This window comes from Stegodyphus dumicola, chromosome 7 (genome assembly GCF_044657685.1).
Source record: "Stegodyphus dumicola isolate Sdum_Otavi_A_Nest chromosome 7, ASM4465768v1".
Taxonomy (NCBI): domain Eukaryota; kingdom Metazoa; phylum Arthropoda; class Arachnida; order Araneae; family Eresidae; genus Stegodyphus; species Stegodyphus dumicola.
In genome coordinates this window covers 124953351-124970304 of record NC_140774.1, presented here as the reverse complement: position 1 = coordinate 124970304, position 16954 = coordinate 124953351, and the positions used below count along the sequence as shown (strand labels likewise).

Sequence of the window (16954 nt, the reverse complement as noted above, 5' to 3'; positions counted from 1 at the left end):
TTTTTTTTTTTCCAATAATGGCAGAAGTTATTATTGATGTAACTTTTAAATAATTTCTCGTGTTTTCCTGACGTGAATGATTATGTTGGTCTTGTAGTGAAATGCTGTGTATAGAATCTGTGGTTAGTATCTTATTGATTTTGATGTTAGAAAGGTGTAGTTGTAACCTTTCCATTTTTCATGTAATATTTCATTACGCTACGCTACGTCATTTTTCATGCTGTTGCCTAGTTTCAAAAGTTGCTGCCGTCACATTCTGCATTTTATCATCATGCGGTCTGCAGATCTACTACTTCAGAATAGGTTGTTCAAGGTCATTTTTCCTTCCCCCCTTCTCCAAACCGTAATTCATAACAATGGCAGCGACTGCTGTGGAAAAAGATCGAATCCTCAGATATGCGTAAATCCCATAATTCTCTCTATGAGGTGATGACGACACACGCTGCGATCGTAAATCAGGCTTGGATACCTACGACCTTGAAGAGTCTAGTTTAAAGTAACAAAGTGTAATGCTCAACGATATTGTCATGCCTAAAAGCATAAGACACTTATGTATGAAATTAAAGTTATGCTTAGCTTGATTTTTAAAGCAATATATTGCACGTTTTCGTAATTTACTGGTCCACCGACGACAGAGCGGTAAAATCGTTGAACACTGGTTCTTCGACCCGGCCTCAAATCACTTCTAGTAGGATGACCGCATGAGAATTTTCATAGATTGTTTTTCCCATGTAAAACGTAAATGGAATGAGTTCTTTTAGAAAGTTTTCCAAAAGACATTCTTCTTAGGTCGATGGGCCACCAGTGGCTGAGCGCTGGTGTTGCTGAACACTAGTAGTTCGATCCGAGGCTCGAATCCCGATGATCGGGCTGGCTGCATGAGCGTTTTCATGATTTTGTAAAGTTCTTCACAAAGGCATCCTTTCCCTTAGACAGATAGCCTTCAAGTGCTTTGCCGTAATCAAATAAACCAAACGAAACGTCCCTTGGATGCTTTGCCGTAATCTAAATAATTCAGTTTAGTACCTTACACCTTTGTTTTGCTTGAATGTCTCTGAATTCATTTACAATGGAACTGATTATTTTAATTTATAATACAGTAAAAACGTCTGTGAAAAATTTGCTTGCAGGCAGTTCTGTTTCAAATGAAAAAATGGAAACGCAATCGCAAACGTAGTCACAATTGAAGTAACTCTTAACCAGTGGCCGACTGCTTAAAGCTGTTGAATATTGAAAATTAGACCCAGGTTCGATCCCAGGCGAACGAATTAGCTGCATAATTGTTTTTCCTCGTATGTAACATAAACAGGAGACAGTTTCCCTTTGAAAAGTCCTCCACGAAGGCATTTCTTTCCTTAGGTAGATAGCTATTATGTAATTTATCTCATTCAAATATTTTAACGTAACCTAACCTAACCTTCGAACTAACATCCATCGGAAATATGTAATACTTGCTCCAGAGCTACTGATATTTCTGGAAACATTAATGTTCCACTTTGAAAAGAATACTTTTCGCTGCCTGTGGATGGTAACGTGAAAAGCAAATAGAATCACGTCTGATTTAGAAAAAGGTAAGTGACAACAGTGTAAAACAGTCTTTCGATGCGTTTTGCTGTGGCTTGAATGCTGCTGAAGATTTGTTTGATGCTTTAAATTAATTTATTGTGTTTATGATATTCAAAAAAATTCGTTTTAAAAATAGATTGAGTGTTGATTTTAGATAAAATTTCCACCACATGTAGAATTAGATGTGATCAATCTCATAAAAGAACTTGGGGATTCACTGCGCTAATATTTTTCATTTAGTAAAATGTCCTTTTTGATATCTGACATAGTGTGGCCGATGTATCAGTTTGGAATTTTTTTTTAAATATGAGATTTTGTATTTAGTACTCAGTTTATTTTAATAACTTCATTTTTTCCTTTCCGATTTACTCTCTATGAGAGTAGGATTCAAAGGTTAAATGGCGTCTAAAATTATTTACAATAAAATCTGTCATGTGATTTTTTTTCCATGTTATAAGTTTGTATAATTTAAATTCGGATTTTCTTAATTTTATTGTAAACCATGATGATATACTCTTTTTCAGAAATATAAAATTCCCACGTTAAAAAATGTAACTTCTATAAAGCTTTGAAATTTTCACCGGCTACAAAATAAACTGTTCCTTCTTTTCTTAAAAAATGTATTAATTAAGCAGTTTTTATTTCCTAATTAATGAATTTATTTACAGTAACTAGCCGCTTGTGAAGACATACTTCGATTTGATATTTGTAATTGGTTGTTCAAGCGGCTAATACTCTGTTACTTTAGAATAGGCATTTCAAAACTATGTCCTCCCAAGCTATGCTTCATAACCATGTCGAATCTTCTAATTTACTAAAATCCCCTAATTCATTCCGTGCAATGATAGCGATACATATTATGATTGTTAATGACGGGAAAGTCGCTTGAAGTACTTATTTTAAGATAAAGAAATTATGATATTTTAAAGAAACTGAGCTGAACTGAAAAAGAATGTTGGCATTTTCATTGGATTTTTTTTTTAATAGATTTTATGTCGTCTTATAAATTTTTAGTTGAAAGCACCGTGTATTCTCCTTTTATAGTGTTAAGATTAGCTGCAGTATCTTCACCTAAAAAATGTTAACCGTAAAAGTTAAAAGCACGTCAAAAAATAAAAGTACGTTTCATCCTTCTAAATCATTAAATGAAGAAAGTAGCCCTACCCAAATGAAGAGCGCGTTCGTCATCTATTTAACATTGAAATAGTAAATTGACGCACGCGTGATCTGCAAGTACGGAGACTTTCATTTTTTTTTTCTTCCAATTCTTGTACCCTGCAAAATATTGCTTACAAGGAAGTCTTGTGGTGTATACATCACTTTTTAGTCCAAAGGGATTTGAATCCCGAAGGACTATTAGTTTCGTTTTGGCATTTTGCGTCGGACTCATAAATGTCGGTTCACTTTTCAAAGTGTTGCCACAAAATGTTAGAGTCCTGCATTATATTTGAGGAAATTAAATAATGAAAAATCTGCATAAATGTATGTATATTTCTCGTATTGTGATAAAACAACGGTACATAGAGTCATCGAATTTTGAATAACGTAATCCTCCAACGAATATGAGCATGTGGAAGACCAAATTTGAAATCTGAAATTTGTTTTATGATCGATTTCCTATTTTTTAAAACTTTGACGAATTTTTGATTAACAAACTCAAAGATTTCAAAGCGAGCAATGGCAACGTCGTGCAGAAAGAACATTATCTCCAGCGCGTGAGTCTCTGTATCGGAAATTCTAAAGATATGCTCGTTTTAAAACTATTTTGCGATATTGCTGTTGCACTGGATCTTATGGTTTAAGTGCGAGGAACATGATATTTAATAAAGAAAGGTAACACACAAAATGTTAAAAAACGCTCCTTTGGACGTAATTTAAAATCTGAAACATTTCAGTTTTTTTTTTTTTTTTTTTTTTGTTTACGTACTTGTATTTTTTTAGTGTTTGGGTATTGGGAAAGATGGGAGTCTCATTCATTCAACAGCCTATTAGATTAGTAGGTGAGTTATGTCACGTTCAGTTTTAATTTGTGGCTAATATTTTTGAAGGCAGAGTATTATAATAGTGCAGTGAAATTTTTAAACCCAGACTTATTTTTTATTGAATACCGCAGCCTTCCATTTCGATTTTATTAAAAATTCTCGAAATTCGAATATTCTCGAAATATTTTGACTGATAGATTTTTGAATATTAAATTCATCTGGAATTTTCTTTCTAAATCTGTTTGTACATCGAATCATTGGACACCTTATTTTCTGTAATGGTTTGTTTATGTACAAGTTCTAAACATTAAGTTCATGCAAAATATGTACTCAGGAAAAATACATTTTCTGCTACTAAGCTCTTTTGAAAAGGAGAAATAAAACTGAAGGGAAGATGGTATTCTTTGTTTATTTTGTTTTTAAAGTTAATAAAAAGTGTATTCCACAGAAAGTTTTAAAAAATATTTCATGAATATTTCTAATGCTGTAGAACATACAAAAAAGCTGTTCTGTATTAGATTTCAATTTTAAAATATTTCGCTGGCAAAGTAGTTTGAAATAAGTAGCATATAATCTTGTTTTTTGATGTAAGTATTTTCATGTCAAAGCAGTATGTATAAACTATTCTTTTAAGGTTTATATAAAAATATTTAAGTTATTTACTTGGATGCCTCTTAAACTTTTCTGGAGACTTTCAACATTCGTTGAATGTTTAGTATTATATTTGAATCCGAAATCTGGCAACAGTTTTCATTTTGCTCGTGAATGTAAGTCGTTATCTCTCTCTCCCCTTTTTTCTGTTTCACTTTTTCCTTCTCATTCGCATTTTTTTTTTTTTTAACTTTGGTAGGAGAACTGAAAGACGAATAAACAAATGTTCGCTGTTCTACAGTTCGTAATTATTTTAAATCTAAATTAACCTATGTAATGTCAAGATGATATCAAATAAAATAAATCTGCAGTGCAGGTAGAGAATCTGAACGATTCATCTTCGCCTTTCTTTTAGAAAATTCTCGGAATAACCGTCTATACTAAGCCTATATTTCAGTAATAATAAATTAGGAGTAAAGGTTACATTTCTGTCTGTTATCTTAGTAAAAAAAAAGGTTTTAGTAAAATTTAGCGATATTTCAGAGTGAAAGTTATATGCTATTACATGAAAATAATCGAAAATTATATAAAACAACATTTTTACTTCTTATACAACATTTTTAAGTGTATGTACAACGTATGGAGCGTCCATACAGCTGGTTTTGATTTCCTCATGGAGTTCATTTTTTTGGAATACTGATAAGTATTTAGTTACTGTTTTCTGAATCTGTTCGGTGTTGTTATAATAATAACCTTTGAGATAACACTTGCCAAATCAATGAAGTAAATAAGTTGAGAATTGCCCGCCCTTCCTTTTACATGGTAGCGCATTGTTGGGCAATGGAAACCCGCTATTCGATTCAACTTTTTGAGCTTAATGCGCTGAATTCATTTCAGAAGTCTTTCATTATGTCTTTACGGTGTTCACAATTTAGTCTTCAGGGACAAATTCCCTGTGAATAATTCCTTTCCAGTCAGGAAAGTCTGTCTATGGTCGTAAAATCTTCACTCGAAATTTCTGAAACGAAGTTTATATGATCATAGTAAAATTTTTCCATTCCCGGCAGATTATTGTCGTGTTCTTTTAGGATCATGAGGAAAGCACCAGGTTTCAACTTCAGCGACAATTGGCCGGGGGAGGGGAATCAGACTTAGTCTGCCATTTGGTTTAAATCGTGATATGGAGAAATTCGATCTTGTTTAGTTTCTCCAGGTCGCTAAGCCCTGGAGCCAGCCGTTTCGGAGGAGATGATGTTACTTCACCCCATATATGTATATGCGGTTTAAGTGTCTGTCTGTTTATTGGTTGCTTGCGTAACTGTACTAGCCAATGGGGTGAAGTTGCCACGGCACAGGTTTGCCGTTTCAATTGAGACGTAGACAATTTCCTGTAAAACTTGCCTTTGCTATGACCATCCATAATTCTCAGGGCCAAACGCTTAAGCGTGTTGGCATTTTTTTACCTGAGCCTGCATTTGAACACGGTCAACTTTATGTTGCCTGTTCAAAAGTTCATGAAAGAACGGACGTAAAATTAAAAATAATGGACGGTCTTCTGCAAGGCGAGTTTAAAAATGATGCAAAGATCTACACAAGAAATGTTGTGTAGAAAGAGATCTTTGACATGTGAATTAACATTTCTTTATTTAAATCACCTTTTTTGAATGAGCTAGCGGTGGTTCTTAAGAAATATACCGCCAGTGGTTTCCTTCATTGCACTCTACTTTAAGGAAGTAGAAGGGGAAACCCCGTGGGGCAGTAAGCAAAGGGGCGTCCTCGCCGCCTACCCTGGGTAATTCAGTTTAAATTAGCAGACACCGTTGCACAAATAAATTTAATTACAATTTATAATATCTAGTTATTTTAATTACAATTTATAATTAGAATTTATAATATCTAGCCCAGCGGTCATTCCGTATGACCGCTGGGCGTTCTAGTTTTATATAAACCAACTCCATACTGAGTTTGGTTTGTGTTTAATTGTAATAATTTTAATTTTAAAAGTATGTTTTTAATTTTAAGGAAAATTTCTTTAAATTAAATTACCCGCATATTATTCTTATTTGAATTTGCATCCGTATAAGTTTCCTTATACACAGTTTAGATTTTCGGTTTTTTTGAAAAAAATTCACAGTTCTGGAAGAAAAGTAATAAAAGTCGTCGTAACTTCACTGTAAATCCTAACTTCTGAACATGCGTTGAGTGCAAACTGTCATTCACTGGCTAGAATTTTATTGATCAGGAAAACTGGTTTAGACATCTCAAACTTCCATAGTACGTGCACCTAAGACTTCTTCCAAAAGCAGCACGCAACTTTATGGTGTTCTTAACCTTTTATTTTCCGTAGCGCGTTTCCACCATTCTTCACCTAAAAGAAACTAAAATTCGAATATAAAACTGAAACGTGTACCCGAATTTTCCTGCTGAAAGCAGCAGCCATTTTTAGAAGCTCAGGACAATTAAATCTGTATGTGGACTTATTAAACTGTTGTAAGGTTTTGTGTTAATTAACCAATTATTATGAGTTGAACCTTTGCTATAACTTCTTATTTCTGTATCATTCCTTACTAGAATGTTAGTTGTTTTTGTATTTAAGCCGAGTGTTTGAAAGTTTTAGGGTTCCAGCTTCTAGCAGCCTCGTGTTATTGATACTTGCGATCGCCAGCTCTGCCCAGGTTATTCCTCTTAAGCATCTAGCTAACCGACGTTTAAATATGTCCCATTAACTAGCTTGAGCCAGTTAAGTAGTTTATAGTGGGTATAGCTTCACGTTACCTACATTGGAATTCAACTTTATCTTTCGTTAATTTAAATACCCGCAAGTAGCGGAGGTTCATTTTCGCACAAGCAATACATTTCGCCCATTTAAAAGTTAAACGAAAAGGTTATTTTGACCTTCTTGAGACTTGTCATTGCTTCAAACTAAAGCGGTGAGTCGTTTCCAGTCAAGTAGGGTTTGTAGAATATTAACACAAGCTTACAGACATAGACAAGCCATTTATTTTCACATACAAATAAGACCGCAATACTATATAAAACTAAAAACTGTATAACATTTTATTTCCGGAATTTTCCTGCTGCAGTGTAGTTTGTTACTGTATATATTAGAAGACATTATAGAAGTTATTGTGGAGTTTAGGGAGGTAAGATTGCAGGTTTCCTGGCGAAGAAAGGAATGAATTTCCACCAAAAATTCAGAAATTGATTACTTTTCATTTTGCTAAGAGATCGTTTAACATGGAATCTGACAGGATTCTTGACTCAAATTTGTGAGTAAAAGCTAAGAGGAATAACCTGCCAATGTGTCCTGGACAAGCTATATACTATCCGAGATTCTTCTCGTGTTATAGCTTTGGTATCATTGCGTCTTTTAACAGGGCATGCTTCTTTGTTTTACATGAAGTTTAATCGGTATAATGGTTAGCTTTGCTGGCTGCCGTATTTGTTCGTATGCTGGCGAGGCTTTGGGATATGGGGACACTTAAGATACACTGCGAGCCGAAAGCCCTCTGCAGTGTTTTGGTGGTAATCTTCAGAGTTGGAATGTAATTGGGCAAATCATATTGTCACTTATAAGGTGTCTCAAAGGCATGCGAATGATAAACGCAGTTTTGCGTTCCTAGCCGCAATGAAATTCGTCGACTTCTGATGTTACTGTCAAACCAAGTGAGGAAAGTCTCAAAAACAACATACACTCCACCATTCTCCACTCTTTCTTTATGACTCTGGGTAACACATAGACAGAAAATTTAAACTTGTGCTCTGCCTTTAATGATTGCAATTTTGCTTACGCATTACTTAACCCGAACAATTCATTGTGGTAATGGATTTTGCAATTTTACGAAGAATTTACGCTATATATTTATATAATCAAAATCTATATTCATTCTGCCGTATGTACGTTGTTATCACTTGTATTCATGTGATTCGGTGTGGTGGTTTTTAACTGCTATCAGTCTCTATCTTCAATAACTATAATTTTTAAAAATAAAATAAAGCTGTGTAATATATTTCATACCAAAAATTAAGTACGAAAACATCAGATCTATACCACAGAACAGCTGAAATAATCGAAGTTGCCCAACATAGTAGAATCCACTGTCAAACGCATATGCAGTGTTGAATCTCAAACTGGACACTGAAAATTATAATCATTTTATATGGTTATTTTTATTAATTATCGATAGTTGTTAATATAAATCGATTTATCTTTTGGACTTAAAAATAATTACATTTTTTAATAATCATTAGTTTTATGTAATGGACAATTTAGAAGTAATAGTCAAAATGTTTTCTCATTTTGTGATTTTTTCCTAAAACTCGTAAAAAATCAAATTTTCGAAACGCAGTGGTGACATTATCTTTGTTTGAAAGAGGTATGCCTGGAGTTAACACTATTATAAAATTTGAAATTATGAGATGACAAAATACTGTTTCTGGGAGCTGAAAAATGTTCAAATTCATGAAATGCGTGTAAATCATGCAGTAATAATAATGAGGTCAAAATCCGTGTATTGAGGTGCACATATTTGAATGTAAGATTATCTGTGGTCCAAATCAGGTGAGCGCAGATATTTTTATTTTATAATAAGAGATATGAGTTTTCATAATAGAAGTATAGATGCGTTAAATTTGTATCTGATTAAATATATGTAGTTGTATAACGTAGCTGTATAACGTTGTATAACTTAATGTAGTTGTATAACGTTGAAACGTAGCTTATATAATACTAAATATTTAATTAAATAAAAATCTTTTTTCTCTTTACAGCTGGATACAATGGACGATCCTGTGTATACTCATTCGGAATTGTCGATTAATGCTACGCGTACTACGAGCTTCACTTGCAAAGCAACAAATTCTCTTCTTAGCCTCAACTCAACTTCACAGACCGACATAAAACACTTTCAGCTTTATGTCTTACCAAAAGATGGTAAGTTTCTCTAATGATAATGATCAGCTAATTAAAATTTTATTTTCCTTCCTTTCGAGATTTTCCTAAATAAAGACCACTCTTAATTTAAGAATTCACTTTCCGAATTGAATTAGCGTGATTAATAGCTGTATTTTGTTTTTATATCAAACTACTATGCTCTAATTAGTGCTAAAATATCTTAAAACCAACCATTTCGCATACATGTAATTGATGAATTAATCTCCCGTACCAAACGTTCTTTTCTTTTCTAAGGTAAACACCCTTGACAAACTAAAGGATTAGCATAGCAAATCCCTACAATCTTTTTATTCGTGCAAAGTTTTAAATACAAATTATTTTAAAGACACGTTTTTGGTTTCACTATATAAGTGATACTTTCGTGTCGGTGGCAGAAAAGATTATTTAATAAAAAAATGTTTTCTTAATGATTACAAATCGCGCCATTCCATTCGTTTAGTTCTGTTTTCATTTCTTTATTTTTCGCAGCATTTCGGTGACGCGAAATAATAATGCATAAAACTTAAAATGAGATTTATCAAAAATCTTTTTCATTTTATTTTCTTATGACAGATAGTGTCACTTTAAAAATATACTGATCATCTTTCTTTTCTTCAGTTTATGGTCCATTTAATGTTTATTTTTCACAATCTTCGTTTATTTAGGATTCAGTATTTAAATATTTTTGCCAATGAAATAAATTTCTGATGAAAATTATACAGAACGTACTGCCATATAAATATTAATCTATTTATACCAACTTGTGATATCCAAACTTATGAATCTTTGCATAGCATAATAAAACTGAGCCAATGTCCATGCAAAATAGGACAACGTCCCGGATAAGAATAAGATTTTATTTAAGTTAAATAAGGATAAGGATAAGAATAAATTTAAGTTGGTTCCCCCCCCCAGTTGGCAGGATAATTTATATAAAATTATAACTAATAGCAGAATATTACCCAATTAATTGCTTTGTAATGTGCACATTTAAATTTCTCCACAAACTCCTTTTTGATTTACCTTACGTGCACACTTTTGCAGTTTCTTTAGAAACTGATTTTGAAAGAGCTTTCGGAGGAAAGAGCTTACGTTCCCAGTTAGCATAAGCCGAATCATTGTTGCTGGGCAACAAACTATTCTGTGTCCTGAAACCTATTATCAGGATTTTGTCTAAATGATCTACTTGTTCAGCTTTATGCCAACCAGGTACAGAACACCGATATTCACTGGGAGGCGACTACAACTGACGCTGGTAAACGATTTTGTTCAGTTGTGTATTGACGCATGTGCAACTTTTTCCTCATTGATTGGCTACGGCTTAAACCTTGTTTCGCAGGTATGAACGAAGCTAATCTTATTTTACACGTTATAATTATGATAGTTGTGATACTTACACCACCTTCTGAGCGCCTATTTAGACACGAAATCAATACCCTAGAAATTCAAATAGTTTGACATCATCTTTCGTATAATGACTGGTTATTATATTCGGCGAAAGCAAATTCTTTTAATGATGATACTTGATGAAAGGAGTTACCTTTTTTAATGCACTGATTTAAATGTATGGAATTTACTGATAGTTAGCTGAAGAAATACCCTCCCTTCCCCCATAAAAATGGCTGGTGTTGAAACATTTCCCTATTTATCTATGGCTTTTCGTGTGTTTTATGTAGATTTGTCCTGATGTGTTCAGGAGCACAGGCAGAGAATGTTGGATGAGAGTACTTAGTGCCATCACGATTAAAATTAAGCGTGGAATATCATTCCTCAGTTATGTTAAATTTTGCTCTTCAAATGGAATCAATTGTTTATAACTTTAAGGTGATTTTATTTGGCTCGAATTACGTGATCTTTCTTGTACTTTGGGGTCTCTTTCTGATAAACATTTTAAACTCAGACCTTCCTTAATTTGATAATCATGTATGTTATCTTCAGTTTTCGAGCGGTTTTAATGAATCAAAATGTCCAATTTCTCAGCAGTCTTCCGTTTAAACATTTCATGAATCGTTTGTTTCCTTTTTGGATAACCTTTTAAAAGTTTTGGATGACGAGCAGTGTACTAATATAAAATGAGTGAAAAACATTAGGAGGGGAATGATTAAAAAATGTAACTGAATCCTTGCGAAAACGATTAAACCATGTTTTGGGGTATCTAACTAAAAAATTAGAAAATTATTTATTTGCTTGTTCTTTTCTTTTCTTTTTTTAATAATAAATGTCCTTTCAATTTTGTGGCGTAATTTTTCTGCTCTTAGCTTTCTTCCCTATATTATATTTTTAGGGAAATAATTCTTTTAAAAAGAAACATTGTGTAAACGTATACTTCGAAGTTTCAGACAGACTGAAGTGAGATCATGTTTGCTTAAATTTGATATAAAATGTTTACTTGAATTTAATTGTGGTAGTTTCAATATATTTTTCCCCTTCTCTGGATAAGTATAGTTAGCGATTCATCGTGCACGTTTGTTATTTTTGGCGTCTTATAAAAGGAAGTAAAAAGCAGATGTGGCATGAGCAAAATCACCGACAGGAATCAATGCTGTAAATACAGTCTTGGGCTCCATATGAGTTTTCTACAGAGTGCTGGCTTCCATTTGATTAGGTTAATTGAATATGGTAAAGCATAAGAAGATATCTGTCTCAAGCGTGTTATGCCTTCGCAGATGATTTTCTAATGGACTTTCTATTAAATTCTCTCTCTTATTCACGTTACACATAGGAAAAACTGTGAAAACAAACCAATCACTCAGCCTATTTACCTGACATCGAACTCGAAGTATTGAACAGTCTTATATTTCACTTGTGGGACCAGAATACTTTGCACAGTTGCATAAAAATAGTTCTTAAGTGCTATTCTGAAAATGGGATTGTTGAAAAATGTGTAATTTCCAACAATTTAGCCCAGAAGGGGTCATTAGTTTTTGCGTTGGTTCACTATAAACGGCGCATCACTTTTCAAATTGTTGTCACCAAATAGTATCGGCCTGTATTATTTTTAAAGAAGTTTAAACGATAAAGAATCTGCGTGTATGCATGTTTTTATGTTCCTCACACTGTGAAAAAAACGACGGCACCTAGAACTGTGAAGTCTTGAATAACGTAGTCCTCCACCCAAACATGGGCACCTGGAAGCCCGAATTTTGAATTTCGAATCATTTTTACTTCAGATTTTGTAAAACTTTTGATTAAAAACTCAATAAATTTTTGATTAACTCAATGATTTGAAAGCGAGTAATAACAACACTGTTCGATATGAAACATTTTTATCTCTAGCGTGTGAGACTGCTGCCATTCGGAAAAATTTAAGGTGTTTGTCTTTCAGTTTTTGATTAACAAACTTATTATGAATGAGTATGAAAACAATGTGTTGCCGCCCTTGGAAATAAAATACTTTTGTCTTACACTTGCGAGCGTGTTGCTGCTATTCAGTAAGGCCTAAGATACTTTCAAATTGAATCTGGAAGGTTACTGAGCAATAAACTAAGCGATTTAAAAACAGTGAACACAGTTTTCAGGAGTATTATTTTCTACTTTTTAATATGATTAAGTTAAATAAACACGCATTAAAATCATGAGATATCTAATTAGAAATATTCAGTATTTTTATGAAATTACAGCCAGACTAATTAAAATCATTATAGACCTTTTTTATGATAACTATTTTAGGTGGCTATTTTTTAAAGAAATAATATATCGAATATAAAAATATATATGGCAACCTCTAAACCCCTCTTTCGGAAATTCTAAAGATGTGCTGTTTAAAAATATTTATTGATCCTGTATGCCAAAATGTATGCCAACATTTAATACTACATCGGGAATTCTTAACATATTTTGCAATGTATCTTTTAAAATTTTTGTGTTTTTTTTGGGGGGGGGACTGTATATGGTGTAAGTGCGAAGAAAATAATGCGTACAAATAAAGTTAAAAAGACAAAAAAAGGGGGGCGGGGATATGGGTTTGTTGGAATGAATGCAAGAGTAAACTGGTAGTCTGCAAGTTCAACAAGAGCGTAAAAAGCCTTAGCAAAACTTTTGGGCGACCGTTAAGAATTGAAGCCTTTCAGCCTTTTTTTAAAATTATTATTATTGTTGTTGTTATTTGGTAAAAATGTCCCGGTTGTATTTTTATGAAGTAAAAGGAACTTATTTTTCAAACAAAATTATTTTTTTGAATTTGTCAAATGATAGTTTTTAGTAAATAAAAATAAAAAGAGACCCTGCACATCAAGATATCTAATATTTACGAAGCGAAAACGAGGCCGAATAAATAAATGGCGCCGTGAGTAAGGAATGTTTATTATACTCGTATTACATAAGCTTACTCGAAGGCATCCTTTTTCTCAAGCAAATAAATACACATCGCGTCTGTTTGCTTGAAATAGATGCAATGTCCACTTCACTGTTGATTAAGCAATGCCTCTTTAGTCAGGAAAAAGGAATTAATTAATCTCTATTTATTGTGAATCCTTTTGGCATTCTTTAATCCATCGTTAAAATTATCCAAAATATTAGCTGTTCAAGTGGTAAATTAAAATTTCCTTGTAGCTTTTCTGTTTATGAAAATATATAAACTCTTAAGAATATCCAAGCATATATAATTATTTATTATTTTATTTAATTAATTTAATTATTTTATTTAATTAATTTTTTTAAATATATTATTTAATTTTTTCTCTGTTTTTTTTTTTTTTTTTTGTCTCTTTTCTTATTTATAATGGCATGTCTTATAATTTAAGACATTAGGCGGCTCCATAGAATACTTCTGTGTTTCTGACGATGCAAGAACGCGTCAGATTGTCTCTCGAAACGCATTTAACCTTTAAAGTTATCATTAACGCTAATGTAAGGTTGATTTCCGGATTTTTAAAGTTTGACTTTCATTTTTTAACTTATTAATTAATTAAGCTGTAGATATAACTGATTTATGTGTATTATTATTCAGTAATGTATATTTATATAAAAAATAAATTATTAAACAATAACTTATCATATTTTAAGAGTAACAAAAGCATCAAGGAGTTTCATTAGTAGATTTGATACATGTTCTAAAATAATAACTTATTTTTGCACAAAACACTGTCTTTCTAAATTCATAAATAACTTACTTGATGACTGAGAAAATTATCACATCTTTTAAAATGAAATGAGTATATTTTTTTAAAGAATAAAGGACACATTTGATAAAAGAATTCTTTTAAAAATCTATTGCCTTTGCATTAAATGCTTGAAAAACGGTGCATTGGAAACTAAAATATTGAAATTTTACGTAAAGAAAGTTATCAAAAAAATTGTACGGATTACAAAATATTTCCTCTGCTAGTTTTATGCTGCTTTTCTAAAAGAATAATTTTGCTGATTTTAAATCTTAGAAATATTTTTGGCGCTGTGTAAAAAAAAAAAAAAAAAAAAAAAAAAAAAATGTGCACATTCACGACAAAAAGCTAATTTAAACTCGTAATCCTTTTATATTTAAAATTTTCCTAATTAATGTAAATGAGTTCTTCAAAAAATGAGTTGTTTATCAAATACTCGTTCAATGATCTGAGTTTTTTTTTTTTTTTTAATAAAACCAGTGCAGAATTCTACTTTTCTCTCTGAAGGTAAAAAGGATTCACATTTATTTAAATGGCCATAAATTCTTTACCGTTTTCTGTTCCAATTTTTTTTAATATAATTATTTTTTAATTAAGTACATAAAGAGATCAGATTCAAAAATAGGATTTAATGCATTAGATAAAAGAATTTGCTCAGGGTTCAATATTTCTACAAATATTGGTAGTTATGATATCTGCTGTTGACAATATTCTATAATATTCCTTCTACAGGCTTTTTCCTTGTTTTTATTGTAAATGTTTTTTACTTTTCTTATTCTCATTTTGTTTAGTTTCATTAATCGAAAAGGGCAATTATTTGGTTATGATTTCTTTTTGTTTTTTATGCTTCAATGGTGTATTTTGTAAATATTTTTGTAAATTTTTATGTAGTTCATTTATGGTGTTTAGCTATCAGTGGAATTTTCCCACTGATAACTAAACAAACTATCAATTTCAATCTATTTTGTAAGTACACTGTTTGTCTATGATAATGCATTGTGGTGAATCGATTTTTTTTTTTCAAAATTCTTTCTGTTTATTATTATTTAATGTTTAAATGATTTTCCACTTTTATCTGTGTTTAACGAATAAACTAGGGCTATCAGAATTTTACTGTTTACGCCATCAAATGGACCGGAAAAAAATCTTTTCAATGAACCCTTGTAGCTTAAATTCTGAATTTATGCCAAATTTTGGTATCAGATATAAAGTTTTGAAATTTTAATAGGTCATAAAACAAACTTTAACCCTCTTTTAAAACAAGAATAGTAAAAAATATTAATTCCTGTTGAGTATTTAGCAATAGTTCGTGAAACTAACTGAGAGATGTGCTAGGATATAATATTAAACTTGTGAATTGTGAAAGTAATTTGGATTGTGTGCCATCCGTTATTCTCGCCTGCAGCGTAAATTTATATTAGTTAATTTAATTCTATACTTCGAACTAAAGTCAACAGTAAATTTTAGTTGTTTTTTATAGCTGTTGCATTTATTTAGTATTTTGATACTGTAATCAATACCACAAGGAAATTTCGTCTATTTGAGTGAAAGATTTAAACTAGTTTTAGAATAATGTAAACCAAGTTTAATCTTATTCAGCATACCAAGGGAGTAAGTACCGAGGTTAAACTCACGAATAGATACAAAATATTGCTCACGCCTTAAACATCAAGGGGAGTGCTTTACATCCGGCTCGAAAGTTTCCAGTTTTATTTCACTTATTTATTACTTAAATCCTTGCTGCTATTTAAAACTCATTTCATTTGCATGTTCTGGTGGAAAAGGCAAAACATTATGAATATCGGACAGATGTAACAAAAACATATTAATTAAAATAATCTTTATTTTTTTCCTGTATTTCCATTTTGTTGTAATGGAAAACTGAACTGAAGCTTTTAATTATCAATTGTTCCAACTGAAAGTTAGTGTTTGCAACTACTGGTTAATTTAAGTTATTCCGTTGGGTGAAAAAAAAGTTACATAAAAATAGTAAAAACACCAATTTCGGGATAATTGTTTTCAGTATATTGGTAATGCTTTATTATAATTGTGAAGAATTATTACAACCTCTTCTTTATTTCAATTATTTCGTGGAACGAAAAGAAATTGCACACCGTGTCCACAAAAGCTATTATTCAGCCAGCCGCCCCCCCCCATACCGTTGGGCATAAACATGTGCTACTTCTAATTGCAAAAGTATTTCAAATGACGCAGAGAGATTCATTTTTCATGTTTTGAAAGTTTAAAGAAAAATTATTTGACGGGAAATAACGTAGTCTAACTTTTTATACGTTCTTCCCGATACCTATATTTATATTTAGGTAAATTTTATGCTTCTTATAAAAAATAAAACGCAAGAAGTTTGATTCCGTACGACAAAAATTGACCGAGATATTTAGTATCAAAATCTGGGATCATATTTAGAGGCCTTAACACAACGTGTGCTTGTGTATACATAACTAAAAATGAAATTTTAGTGTAGAAACATGTATGTTTTTGATGTTACGATTAAGTGACGAGCATTTCTATACAAATTATTATGAAAAATGTTGATCAATATATTATATATATATATATATATATATAATAAAAATCTTATTCACAAAATTTTACAGAATTCGCGTTCGCTAAAACGTCGATAGGCTTCATAAAACTTTTATTGTTATATTTTTAGAATTTGAAACTTGTAAATGATTTGCGTGAAAATTCTTTTGGCGTATCAAGTGGGGAAAAATTTATGAATTAAGGTCACTAGTAAATTACAAAACAATATCATTGAATGA

The 16954-nt window shown here is 31.7% G+C and overlaps 1 protein-coding gene across 4 annotated transcripts in view; it reads left to right on the top strand.

The window, feature by feature from the left end:
• The window catches only part of LOC118196772 (tyrosine-protein kinase transmembrane receptor Ror2-like), a 452306-nt gene that overhangs the window by 379929 nt on the left and 55423 nt on the right, over window positions 1–16954 (top strand). For all 4 annotated transcript variants that reach the window (XM_085820794.1, XM_085820796.1, XM_085820795.1 and 1 more), the window contains one exon: window positions 8910–9072. In XM_085820794.1, coding sequence (XP_085676920.1) covers window positions 8910–9072 — 163 coding nt within the window. The remainder of the gene's footprint in view (window positions 1–8909; window positions 9073–16954) is intronic.